The 13,565-nt window shown below is 48.3% G+C and overlaps 1 protein-coding gene across 6 annotated transcripts in view; it reads right to left on the bottom strand.

The window, feature by feature from the left end:
* The window catches only part of ubap2l (ubiquitin associated protein 2-like), a 30,368-nt gene that overhangs the window by 2,518 nt on the left and 14,285 nt on the right, over nt 1-13,565 (bottom strand). For 4 of the 6 annotated variants that reach the window (XM_085261619.1, XM_085261622.1, XM_085261620.1 and 1 more), the window contains 9 exons: nt 13,257-13,449; nt 13,073-13,136; nt 12,480-12,816; nt 5,813-5,901; nt 5,653-5,706; nt 4,843-4,927; nt 4,461-4,678; nt 3,385-3,490; nt 2,067-2,192 (listed from right to left, as the gene is read on the bottom strand). In XM_085261619.1, the coding sequence (XP_085117745.1) occupies nt 2,067-2,192; nt 3,385-3,490; nt 4,461-4,678; nt 4,843-4,927; nt 5,653-5,706; nt 5,813-5,901; nt 12,480-12,816; nt 13,073-13,136; nt 13,257-13,449 (1,272 nt within the window). The remainder of the gene's footprint in view (nt 1-2,066; nt 2,193-3,384; nt 3,491-4,460; nt 4,679-4,842; nt 4,928-5,652; nt 5,707-5,812; nt 5,902-12,479; nt 12,817-13,072; nt 13,137-13,256; nt 13,450-13,565) is intronic. The other 2 variants (XM_085261623.1, XM_085261624.1) reach the window with 1 other exon arrangement.

Genomic DNA, 13,565 nt, shown 5'->3' with positions numbered 1-13,565 from the left:
AACTGTTAAACCGAATATGTTACAGTAACCACCCACGTGGTTACGCTCTGATTCCAACCAGCACAGATGATACTGGGTCGATGGACAACAAGGAAATTAATGTATAGACATTATCTATGAGGGGGGGGGGGGGGGGGAGAATCCAAATTATAAAAGAACACTGGGAAATTCCAAGTATGAACATCTATGTGAGCACGAGTCCATAGATGATTTCAGCAGAATTTCCCTTTAGTGACGACGGCAAAGAGACTGAGGAGATGAGGAAGGATGAGATGAACAGGAAGAGGAATCAGAGAAAGATTGTGTAGCTGAGTGTATGTTTCAGGCTTTGGTCTTACTGTTGCTCTGGTTTGCTCTGACACTTCCTTTTTAACTCTCTATGATATCAGCTTACCAAAAAAGAAGAGACTCTGGATATTAAACAAAATGCTAGTCCCGTCCCAGTTTTCTAATTACAGATGATTTATTTTCAACATTTTCAGAGAAAATTACCCAAATATAACTGGTGACAATCATGTGCTTCTTTGCTTTGTCTTGTATGAAAATATAATTGATGATTTTGGATTTTTGACATCTGATCAGAAAAAACAAGACGACAATTTGCCCAACAAAGGATAAGATATTTTTTTCTGTCCCTTTAATTTGTTGTTGTTTTTTTCCATTTCCCCCAAAACAGTAACACTCAATAAAAGATGGTCAGTACAGTGCATCCCTATTCTGAAGACAACTTTAGTAACCAGATGTGCATTTTCATCATTTTGTAAATTGTACTTGTCAAAAAAATGAATAAATAAATAAATTAACAGACTAATAAAAATAAAATACATCTCTTAGTTCTCTTTAACAGAAGTCAATGAATGAATGATTAAAGATAGGTTTCTCAGATATTTTGCTCTGAAGTCTTGGCACTGCTGGAAAGCAGAAGAATCAATCTTGTATACAAGTGATATTAAATGTTTCTGTCATTTTTTCTGCAGATAACACAAGTGATGGATTTTTAAACTTTTGTTTTGCTTTTAAGCTGCTAAAGAAACTGTCAGCTAGAGAGACGCTCAACCTTATGAGACTCTGTTAATCTGAAAGCACTCATTTCAGCCCTGTGTTGTGTGGAAGCTTCACAGAAATGTGTTAAAATCCTGAGTGTCCAAACACTTTTACACTGACAAGTTGCATGTTTAACGAGACGCTCGTTAAATGCAGCATTTCTTGCTTCGTACACTCACAAGGTAATAAAGGGTTTTTTAATCCAGAACAAATAAGTCATTAATGAAATCTATCACAACTCCTGCAGAAATGACAGATTTCCCTTTGAGCGAGTGACCGATGTCATCCGTTGTATCCACTGTCATCATATCTAATTAGGTAACGCTGAACTTCAATACTCCAATAATGGTCAGTGATGTTCAAAGAAATAAGCAGAACTTCCTATGTACCAGGTTTGGTTCAGTGCACACAGTTTTGACAAAACATTTCAGTCACACACGGCATTATTCTGACCAATCACCAGTGCTACAGATGATTTTGTTGCCCTCTCTGTCCTTGGTTGCAAACTACGACCCTCGCAGGACAGCAAACTCTTTACTTTGGAGACGGACACACCAGCAATGAGAACATGAGTGAAGAGCAAGCAACACAGGGGAAAATGGGAAAGCATCAACCAGAGTAACTCGCAATCACTTTGTAGAAGCCCAATAATGTTAATACGACCTTTTTTTAAAAAAAAAAAAACAAACAAAAAAAACCAACCTCTAAACACAGTGTAGCTGTTTTACATAGAAGTACATTGGAGTGATGATGAGTTACCCTGGCAGAAAATGGGTAAAGAAATGCAAACAAGGCTTGTAAAAGAGGCAGGCTGCACTGGACTATCTGAAAGCACATGTAGTGTGACAGGTCTTCCTGCAGGCAGCAGCGATGAGGCAAGGGAACGAGAGCAAAGAGGGGGGAGAAGGATGGTTGGTGACACAAGGAGGAAGACGGGAGGGACAGGGTTGGTTTTTCTCTCTCTCTCTCTCTCTCTCTCTCTCTCTTGCTTTAGGTTTAATTTGGCATGTGGCGGCACTCACCGACTCCAGGCCCGGTGACAGAGCTGGCTGGCTTGTTTTGTGCAGAAGCAGCAGCGGCCACGGCAGTGCCGTATCCGCCCTTACAGAAATCCCCACTCCCTGAAGCCTGGCCCACATCCTCATAGCCTGCAACAGTCAGACACACAGCCGCAGCCCACAGCATTAGACACACCAGGCAGGGGAAGCAGACCTGCCTCAGATAGCATCTGCAAATGATTCATAGCGTTTTGTTTGAAAATTGGACCACATGGACAGGTTTTACCAAGTTGGGACAATGCAGACGGTATCAAGTTCCCTCCGCTGTAACAACCAGAACTTTGATACCAACTGCAGCGTCTGTGTGGCAAAACCTGTCCGTCCGGTACAACAAGCAGGTCAGAATCAACGCTGACGTCATTTGCAGGTACCATCTGACCCAAGTCTGAGGGGGAGGAGGTGAGGGAAGTGAGGGGGCAGGCAGGGCGTGTGTATGGGGGTGGAGAGTGAGCTTGAGTTGGGTAATGGCAGAAAGCAGCAGATGGTGCAGCTTAGAACAAATAGGTTTTCCACATGTTGTGACTAAAGGTGGATACCGAGTGATGAATAAAGTATGTAAACTACAGCCTCAGTGAAGTGATTAGATAGAATATATAAAAACCGGTGAAAGAATATCGTCTCAAATGTCAGTCTTTGGGAAAAATAGGAAGACGTTGGCTTCATGTGTTGATGTGTTCAACATGAAGGTGTGTGCAGGCGAGGTGGTGGATAGTAAAGCTCTGGGGCAAACTGCATTCTGAGATGAGCAAAGCAAGCCATGGAAAAAAGCGAGAAACCCATAATCTAACCCTGTTCGTTTGTAAACTGGTACAGCCAGATGCCACTTTTAAAGCCCCTTATCCCTTTCTGTTTAGACAGCATATACTTGATCTAAAGACACCCTTAAATAAAAGTGACATAAGATGCATTCTTGTTGTTAGAGAAGAATTACTCAGGCATTTTCCTCACGTGTACAGGCACTGAAACTGTATGAGATGCAGATGCGTTTTCTGACACACCAAACCATGTTCTGGTCATGAAAACATTAAACTTTCACGTCAACATCCGGGTCACAAGAATGATTCATAAACCATGAGCAAGTGTCTTGACACAAGAATAACAAAGGCCATTACACGAGCACCATGTTTATGCTTGCAGATGTTGCAGCGCTCGAATGAAATACGCACTCCACCGATGGGAAAATCAATGGGCTCATTGTGAGAATCAGCACAGAGTCATCGGTGTCCAAGTATACTAGCACAACCCCGTAAACATGCCGTTTCAACATTATTTAGGCTCTCACCAGTGCTGTATCCATGGGAACCATAGCCACTAGCCTGTTGAAAGGGTGTGGCCGAGGCATTGACGCCGACATTCACACCGTGCTGTTTTGACGAGGTAGGAGCCACCTGGACGGGCGGGGGAAAAAAAATAGAGTCAAGAGGTCAGCAAAGGAAAATGTGAAAAGTTCACAATCATGTTGGTGAAACACACATTCAGGTTCTGATAATGCATTTTTTAAACTGCTTAAATCGCTCTCATATTGCCACCAGAGGAAAGGCTACAGGCAGCGTCGGGGGCTGAAACGAAGCGATATCAGGCAAGTTGAAGGAACCTGTTTAGGCCAGTGTTTCTGTCACTCACAATCACAAATTTGGCTTTAATTCCAACTGGCTAGGGTGAACTTTTAAATCGTTGACAAGAAATTAGTCCCTCTTTTTTTCTATTTTAGAAAAGTTTAACGTTAAGGCAAAGCTACTAGAAAGACGGGTAGAGGTCGAGCTGCAGCCTCTTGTCTGGCTGAAGTCAAAGATAAACTGATTGTACTTGTTACAGTAAGTAGCTTTTTACTCTCCCATCACTGCTAGCTGCCAGCTCAATATGCAACACATCTTCAAAGATGACCACAGGCTGACAGAAGCCACTCTGTCTCTCACTGTCTAAAGGGAAGAATTAATTTAAAGGCGGCCTTTTATACTCAATTTATCTTTATTGTTGGACACTATTAAGAGTAGAATACTTACTCATGATACACTGGGGCTTGGTGCAGCCCCTCAGTTGTTGAGGAGATTATAGCTCCTGTTCTTTTAAGGCCACCCTCCCATTAAGGCAACTTTCTTCTGACTGGCTACTTCTCACAGGTTTGTATTTTCAATTAACATTTGTTTCTTTCTCAGTAAAACTATACAATGAGCCTCTAATACTCTAATCTACTCCCCTCATCTACTAGTGGTGGAAATATAAGGCACTGGACTTCATACCCACACGAAAAGAAAAAAAATTAATAAATAAATCAACAACTGCTTGTTGTTATATAATAACGCTAAGAAATTGCAAACAAGGAAAAAGTTAATCATTTTGGATATTAAGATTTCTCACCGGAAACACAGCAGGTCCATACTGAAAGGTATTGGGCAATCCTGGCATGCCAGTGTAGTACGGGAGACTGGTGTAGCTGTAGCCTGGCGGCAGCGCAGGATTCAGGAAGGGCTGCTGTGTGGTGTGATGCGTCTGGCTCTGATTCTGTTGTGTCTGAGCTAATGTGGTAGCTGGAGCCGGAGAAGAGGCATCAGCTCGACCAAACTTTGATAAGTCACCTTAAAGAAAATGGGAATAAAAGATTGAAACATGATATAGCAGTAAAATAATACATTTTTAAAATAAAATGATATTTTCTAATCACACATAGTAGTAGATAGTCTGTCTCACTCTTTTAGACTTTTAATGGAGCTAAAAAACTAAAAACTAGAAAGTGTCTCACCAGAATAAGGGTTGCTTGTCAAGCTGCCCTCTCTGCCTGTCAGTGCTGTTGTGGGTGTTGCTGCAAAGGGAATGCTGTAATAATCCTGGATAAGAAAAATATTACAGTATAAGAAAACAAGAAATTGAGTGCCTACATACCATCACATAACTTGGGATGGGTATGTAATGGTAAACATTTTTTCTAAACTGTTCACTGTTGCCTATGAGCCCGTCTTTAATAATAATAATAATAATAATAATAATAATAATAATAATAATGGATTGGATTTATATAGCGCTTTTCAAGGCACCCAAAGCGCTTTACAATGCCACTATTCATTCACTCTCGCATTCACACACTGGTTGAGGCAAGCTACGGTTGCCCTGGGGCAGACTGACAGAAGCGAGGCTGCCATATCGCGCCATCGGCCCCTCTGGCCAACACCAGTAGGCAGTAGGGTAAAGTGTCTTGCCCAAGGACACAACGACCAGGACAGAGAGCCCGGGGATTTCTCAATTTCTAGAGATGGAACTACATTGCTGATTTTATTGGTTCATTTAAGACAAACCGTAAATACAGCACAGGTAATGTGTAGTTAATGTATTTTATACTTGAGGGATTTGGCCCTCAAGTAACTGCAGTAAAAAACAAACAAACAAACAAAACCAACCCCCCCAAAAACAACTCCAACTTGTTTGAAGATTTGAACAGTCACACCTAAACCCCGAGTCATACAAAGCTGACAATGCTGTGTAATTTTACACTCCTAACTGTGCATAACATTATTTTTCTTGCAGCAGCTAAACACATTTCACAAACAACACTTACCAGCGGTATTCTTGTCTGTAGCATCTGTAGATCATCATAGCCGTACACCTGAGGCTGAAAAGAACAGTAAATCAAGTTAGTGTGGAGTAAGTAACACAGTAAATAAAAATCTAGTAAGTACATGTGAAGCTCAGGCCATAGAAACTTTGACAGTACTTACAGGGTAGGCATGCAGTAGTCCAGGGGCCATAATGTATGGGTTGGGCAGTAGAGGGGGCACTCCGGGTGGAAGGTTTGGAGGTGCTTTCCCTGTATGCACAAATTAAAATAAACCAATAAAATGCATTTATTTGCAAAACAGAAATATAAGCCTCATAATCACAATGAAAATACACCTGTGCCTGTATTTGCTAGACAATTCTACCCATGCGCTAAGCAACCAAATTACTCTAATTATTCACCAACTTGCATTACATAACCAAAGTATTACAAATACATTGCCTTTAGCAGAAATAATAAATGAAAACATTGCAGTAAAACATGTGACAAACTGTTTAGCAGCAAAGATTACACTCTACGTGTGTGAAAGAAAAAGCCTCAGGGGACCAACCAAAGAGTCAGAATCATGAAAAGCACACCTGTGATGATGAGGAAATGAAAACGATTAGTTATGTCTATAACTTCTGTTCCCTGAAGGAGAGGAACGAGGTACAACACATAAGTATGGGATATCACGCCCTCGCGTGTCCTGGCTGAAGAAACCTTTATTCACGCCTTTACGGCAGATGACGTGTGATGACACGCGCAAGGCCCCGCCCGCACATATAGCCGCTGCCATCACCGTCATCCCTCAGTTCGATAGCCGCTCTTCACCGAGCCAACTGCTCAGTGGGGCCACCCTGTGTTGTACCTCGTTCCTCTCCTTCAGGGAACAGAAGTTATAGACATAACTAATCGTTCCCTTTCAGTCGATTCACTCGGTACAACACATAAGTATGGGACCTATATACACGCCCCGCAGAGCAGCCACCGAACCGGAACGGGACCACCACATCCTTAGTGAGTGGTAGACCCAGCAGAAAGGACAGCATGAGCCACCGAAGGGGCTGTAACGTCCAACCGATAAAACCGCACAAAAGTGTGCGGCGACGCCCAATTAGCCGCTGCACAAATATCAGCCACAGGCACCCCTCTAAAAAGAGCCCATGAGGTCGCCATCCCCCTGGTGGAATGAGCTCCCACCCCGTGGGGCAACGCAAAACCTCCGGTGCTGTATGCCAGCGAGATAGCTTCTACAATCCAGTGGGACAGCCTCTGTCTGGACAGAGCCCTACCTCTATTCGGATTAGCGAAGCAGACAAACAACTGGTCACACAAACGCACATCCCGAGTGCGCTCAATGTAGGTGCGTAGTGCACGCACCGGACAAAGAGAATGCACCCTCCTCTGCTCCTCAGATTCAAAAGGAGGGGAGCAAAAGCTCAGCAACTCAAACTCCATTGAACTATAAGATGCAGGCATGACCTTGGGAAGATAGGCGGCATTCGGACGCAATACGACCTTGCGGCCATCAGGAGAAAACTGTGTGCAGGCAGGATGCACAGACAGCGCATGAAGGTCCCCCACTCGCTTCGCCGAGGCCAAAGCGAGAAGTAATGCGGTCTTATACGAAAGAAGTTTCATATCTACCGACTCAACGGGTTCAAACGGAGGGCCACAAAGGGCCTCCAGCACCAAAGACAAGTCCCAAGCCGGGACACTGGACTTAAGCACGGGCCTCAGCCGGCGAACCCCTTTCAGAAAATGCACGGCGAGGGGATGCGCACCTGGTGTCACCCCGTCAAAACCGATATGACAAGCAGATATAGCCGCTAAATAAACCTTGATCGTCGAAAACGAAAGGCCTTTATCCAACAGCTCCTGCAGGAATGTCAAAACATCCACAATAGAGCACTGAAATGGGAGAGTGTGGCGGTCCTGGCACCATCGCTCGAAGGCTCGCCATTTGTAAGCGTACAAGCCTCTAGTAGACGAGGCCCTGGCGCTCTGAATCGTCGCTACCACACTAGGTGGCAGACCCTTAGCAACCAAGTTTAACCTCTCAGCAGGTAAGCATGAAGGTGCCACAGATCTGGGCGCGGATGAAACACTTCCCCCCCCGCCTGAGAGAGGAGATCCCTGCGGAGAGGAAGCTGCCAAGGACTTGCTGCAAGCAGGCTGATTATTTCTGCATACCACGACTTCGCGGGCCACCAAGGGGCCACCAGGATCAGAGAGAGGGAATGTCGACGCACCCTCTCCAGAATTGGAGATATCATTTCCACTGGGGGAAATGCATACAGGAGCACGTCTGGCCATTGGTGCGCTAGCGCGTCCAAGCCCAAGGGTGCATCGTGGTCGATTATGGAGAAGTACAGGGGGCAGTGAGCATTCACCCTGGAAGCAAAAAGATCTATTTGCGCCTCGCCAAATAGATCCCAAATCTGAGCCACTATTGAAGGGTGTAACCTCCATTCTCTCACCAGAGGACCCCCCCTGGAGAGAAGGTCCGGCCCCAGGTTCAGGTGGCCCGGGACATGGGTGGCTCTCAGAGTCAGAAAATGAACACTGCACCATAACAGCAGAGAGCGAGACAGCTGCAACAGGGGAAGAGAGCGTGTTCCTCCCTGCCTGTTTATATAAGACACCACTGTTGAATTGTCCGTCCTGACTAAGACATGCTGGCCCTGCAGGACTGGACGGAAACGCTTTAGAGCTAAGAACACTGCTAACAGCTCTAAGTGGTTGATGTGCAGCTGGCGCTGAGCCGCGGACCAGATCCCTCTCACTGACGCACCCTCGCACAGCGCTCCCCACCCACTTAGGGAAGCATCTGTGGACACCACCTTGCGAAACAACACCCTCCCAATCCGAGAGCCCTGGTGCAGTAGCCCGGGCTCCCTCCAAGGACGGAGAGCTAGCATGCAAGACGCAGTTACCGGCAGCCTCCTCCGGAGGTGACGCGAAGCACACAAACGGTGAGAGAGAGTCCAGCGTTGAAACGCTCTCATTTTCAACAGCCCAAGCGGCACTACGGCGATCATAGATGCCATCATGCCCAACAAGCGCAATATCGTCTGGAAACGCAGTCTGCGTCCCAGCTGAAATTGAGCGAGGCAGCGATGAAACGCGGCCACTCTGTGCTCTGACAACCGTGCGCGGCTGGAAAGAGAGCATATTTCCAGACCGAGAAAAGCGATCTGTTGACCTGGGATTAGCGAGCTCTTCTGAAAGTTCACAGAGAACCCCAGTGTCTGAATGTGTGACAGAACCCGCGACAGCTGCGTCTCCGCCTGTTCTCTGGAGCAAGCCACGAGAGCCCAGTCGTCCAGGTAGGCCAAGATGCGGATGCCCCTCTTCCTGAGGGGCGCTAGCGCTGCCTCGGCACATTTCGTAAAGGTGCGGGGAGCGAGCGACAGCCCGAACGGCAGCACTAGGTATTCGTAGGCTACGCCCTCGAATGCAAACCTCAGAAACTGCCTGTGTTTCGGGTGTATAGCGACATGAAAATAAGCATCTGTTAGATCGATTGTCGCAAACCAATCTCCCGGGCCGACTGCACTCAGGAGCTGTCTGAGTGTTAACATCTTGAACCTGTACGTTCGCAGGTACGTGTTCAAGACTCGCAGGTCGAGGATGGGATGAAGCCCTCCCCCTTTCTTCGGAATGACAAAATAACGGCTGTACCAACCTTTGTCCGTCTCCGAAGCGGGGACCACCCGTATTGCTCTCTTCTGTAATAGCGCCTGTATTTCCTCTCTGAGTACCAAGGCTGCCTCGGGGTTGACAATCGTGTTCACGACTCTTTGGAAACGAGGCGGCTTGACCCGGAACTGCAACCGGTAACCCATGGCAACGGTTTGCAGCACCCACGGAGAGGGGGCGCAAGCGCGCCACTGAGGGAAGTGAGCAGCCAGCCGGCTGGCCTGCAGCACTGACGGCGGGGCGCCGTCGCCCCCCAGTGTGTCTGCAGGGGACTGCATCCCCTGCCTGACCTGGCTCATTTCGCCTGCAGGTTGAGCATTTGAGATTGTTTGAGAGTAAACAACACTCTTTATTGATTGCAACATGGGAACATGTACATTTATACATTTTGTTGGGTGCACCTTTTCCGGGGCATAACAATGAAAAACAGCGGGAACACTCGATGTGGTCGCTTGAACATTCAACACATCTGAACCGTGTGCAGGGGTTATGTGCTTGGGAGACCGCGATAGGGAAGTGCAGCGCCTTCTGGGGCTGACAACCTGAACAGAACTTAAGCGGCACCTCTTGTGCGGCAACAGAGGGGTAAGAGCAGCGTCTCCCTGCTGCCGGATCCCTTCCCCACTCGCAATCACAGCTAGGAGGGCTGAGGCTTCTTCCTCCCGGGCGTCGGGTCCCGTCGGGGGCCCGGGGGAGGGCCTTTGCCCCAGGCCGACTGGCGTGGAGCTCGGGCCGGAGTACGTGCTCTCGCCGGCGGCCCTCCCACTCCAGCAGTGGGCGCCGGTCTCTTGCCAGCTGTCAGAGGAGCGGCGGGCCTGTGAGAGCTAGCAGTGGGCTTGGGCTGGGGCTGGCGTCTGGGGATGATGTCGCGCAGAGCTTCCGTCTGCTTCTTCCTCAGATCGAATCTAGCCTGAATGGCTTCAAGTGAATGTCCGAATAACCCAGCCGCAGACACTGGTGCGTCCAGATACACAGCTCTGTCTCTATCAGGGACGTCGGAGAGGGTCAGCCACAGGTGCCTCTGCGCCACCACTGTCGAAGCCATCCCTCTGCCCAGGGAGAGCGCTGCACAGCGAGACGCACGGAGGATGTAATCCGTGGTGACTCTAACCTCGTTAAGAAGAGGTGACAGCGGGCTGTCCTCCGGAACCAGCGATCCAAGCTCCGCCAGGCACATTGCTTGGTACGTCTGGAGCATGGTGACTGAGCTCATGGCTCGAGCGGTGCCGGCCTGAGCCCGATAAATCTTCTCCAGCTGCGAGGCCGAGAATCTGCAGTGCTTGGACGGCAGAGTTGTGGGGCCACCGACACCATGGTTATGGGACGGGGCCAGATAAGCAGCCAGAGACGGCTCCATAGGGGGTGGGTTAGCTAAACCAGCTCCCTCGGCGCCGTCCAATTCCATGTACTGTCCATAGCCGGGCACAGTGACGCGGGTAGACAGAGGTTTGTCCCATGACGCTGTTAGCTCGCAGAGAAAGTCTGGGAACATGGGGAGGCAGTTTTTGGCCGTTGCGGGCTCCGGTGGAAGGAAAAAACCCGCAAACCGCGACGGCTTCCGAGCTGGTGGAGGAGAGGGCCAGTCCACCTGCAGCTTCTCAGCGGCACGGCGAAACAGGGGGAAAAGAGAGGTGTCATCGTGGCCGACCGGCGCAGCAGCGGCGGCATATTGGGTCGACAATGAGCTCTCCTGCTCATCCTCCGACAAACCATGGATGTCCAGGCCGATATCCAGCACGTCATCGTCTTCCTGGGGAGCGCTGGCGGGCTTCAACCCAGGCTGAAGCCCGTCAGCGCTCCTGCATGGTTCCGGTCCGTCATCGGCTAACCCGTCAACGTATTCCATGTGGTCAGCCCAGCTAATCGCGGGGACATCGACCTGAAAATTTTCGTCTTCGGACTCGGACGAAGCCGGGGCTCCAGACTCGGAAAGAAGAGGGTCATGCCGTGCGACAGCCGAGCGTCCCAGCACTCTTTCCACAAACGTCACCCGTCTTTCCAGGGTCGAGCGTCGGAGCTGGCGACAAAACGCACAAGCTTCGGGCTCCGTCAACGCTCTCCTAGCGTGGACGATCCCCAGGCAGACAGGGCAGGCATCGTGCTGGTCGCTGTCGTGCAAAGAGAAACCACATCCCTGAGGACAGGGGCGAACAGAAGATTTCTGCTTTGCTCGCTTCGGTTTGGAGTCCATTCCCAAAACGCAAAGCAAAACGCTGCACAAGAAAAACTTGAAAATAGCGCTCCGCGGGCAGCCTACGCACCAGCTGGGCGGTGGAGGCTAACACCAACAGGGGCAGTTAAGCTAGGTTCAAGTTGGCAGACAACGGAGCTAACTAGCAGTAGCTAGCTAGCCCAACTCAGCAGAGGTGTTCTCAGCGAGGTGAAGAGCGTAAGAACTGAGGGATGACGGTGATGGCAGCGGCTATATGTGCGGGCGGGGCCTTGCGCGTGTCATCACACGTCATCTGCCGTAAAGGCGTGAATAAAGGTTTCTTCAGCCAGGACACGCGAGGGCGTGATATCCCATACTTATGTGTTGTACCGAGTGAATCGACTGAAAGGGAACCAGATCGAATCCCAGACAAAACAAAACACCCATGACTCACTCACTTTAATCAAAGACGATCTCTGACAAACTCCCCAAGAAATCCTTTACCACAGTTGCTCTACTGTAAGTCAACATAAATTTATGCATCCATCTGCCACCTGACCACAAAATATGCCCCGAAGGTTACATCATCTGTGTAACTGTAACCACTAAACTCTTAAGGACTTCAATTGGTTCTAAAATCTAGTCAAAATGAAGGATTAAACAACGGCCTAACACCCCAGACAAGCTCTACTTAATGCTTTCCTTTATTCTTTTCTTCTACTTTGTGTGTGCTCTCTGAAGCCAGACCACATGACCCGATCGATGACAATATTGTAACAGAAGCTCCACAATGGATTCGCATACAGTAAACGACTGACTGTCCATTTTACCACCAAGTTATTGTGAAGGCCTCACATCAAGTTACCAAGCTTATAATTATATCACTGGTATTGACTGCACAGTTTAAAGTCAGCTATGCAGAAAAAGTGAAAAGCAAACACAATTTAAACTGAATCTACATTTTGATATATTTGTGCTTGTGTTGTCTAACCTGAGGATGCTGCAGAGCTGCGCGTTGATGACGAAGATGCTGAAGACTGAATGGTCGAGGCCGCTGTGGAGACTGAAGCAGTGGCGGCGGCAGCTGCTGCTACTGGGGCACCCATAGAGGCAGTGTTGAGGCCCATGGCCAGACTGCTGACGGGGCCTAGGCCCGAGGGAGCTGAAACTGTGGCAGAGCCCACTGAGGAGGCCTGAGGAGCCCCTAAGGACACCTGTGCAGCAGCCACAGAGGAAGAGGAGCAGGGGACTGATGAAGACGGCACGGCTGAGACAGAGGAAGGGAAGGATGAAGAGTGCAGGCTCGAGTCTCCATCGACGCTGGGATGCTGTAGGGGCGGAAGATAATAAATGCGGCGAAGATTGATGAGATTACATTTCCATTAGAGTGAATGAACATATAATGTGTCCATCTACCACCACAGGAAATGCAGCTTTGAAAAATGCTCACACTGAGTGAGTGGGGGAGGGAGACCCAACCTCCTGCATAAGCTACTCATACTCATTTGTGACTTGTTAAAAAAAAAAAAAATAAGTACAATTGATTCTGATGTAAAAATTGACACGAGCATACAAAGTGCTCACCAGTAAGCCTGAGTTCGATGTCCGGACAGATGGAGTCAGACTGTTCTGTTGTGATGGGTGAGAGCTGTAAAAGAACACAGGATATACAGGGGTTATTACACTTATCAGCAAATCACATCACATTCACTGACACTTAGGTTAACACCAATCATAATTTAGATTTAAGAGATTAGCTGCATCTCACTTGTTGTGCTGAGGAGGGGCCATGCTGCTTGGAGGCAAGTCTTCATTGTGACCCAGAGCACTAAGGGGCGTCTGATTGGCTGCAGTCAACAAGGAGGCTGAGCTGCTGTCTGTTAAAGTGCCCATGCTGGAGACCGATGCGGGCGTGACCGAGTCAGAGGCCGGCTTGACTGATACTGCAGAGCCTGCTGCAGCTGTGCAGAGAGCAAAAGAGAAACGGATGGAATAAAACCAACAAAACTCAATTAATAATGCTCAGGAAACGTGTATGTGGGCTAAATGTGCCAGAAAATATGACCTGACTAGTAAG

The sequence above is a fragment of the Mchenga conophoros genome, linkage group LG22, assembly GCF_057382185.1.
Source record: "Mchenga conophoros isolate Kocher_MC1m ecotype Shallow Benthic linkage group LG22, M_conophoros_male_GT1.1, whole genome shotgun sequence".
In the NCBI taxonomy this organism is placed as follows: domain Eukaryota; kingdom Metazoa; phylum Chordata; class Actinopteri; order Cichliformes; family Cichlidae; genus Mchenga; species Mchenga conophoros.
This window is presented reverse-complemented; position numbering and strand designations above follow the sequence as displayed.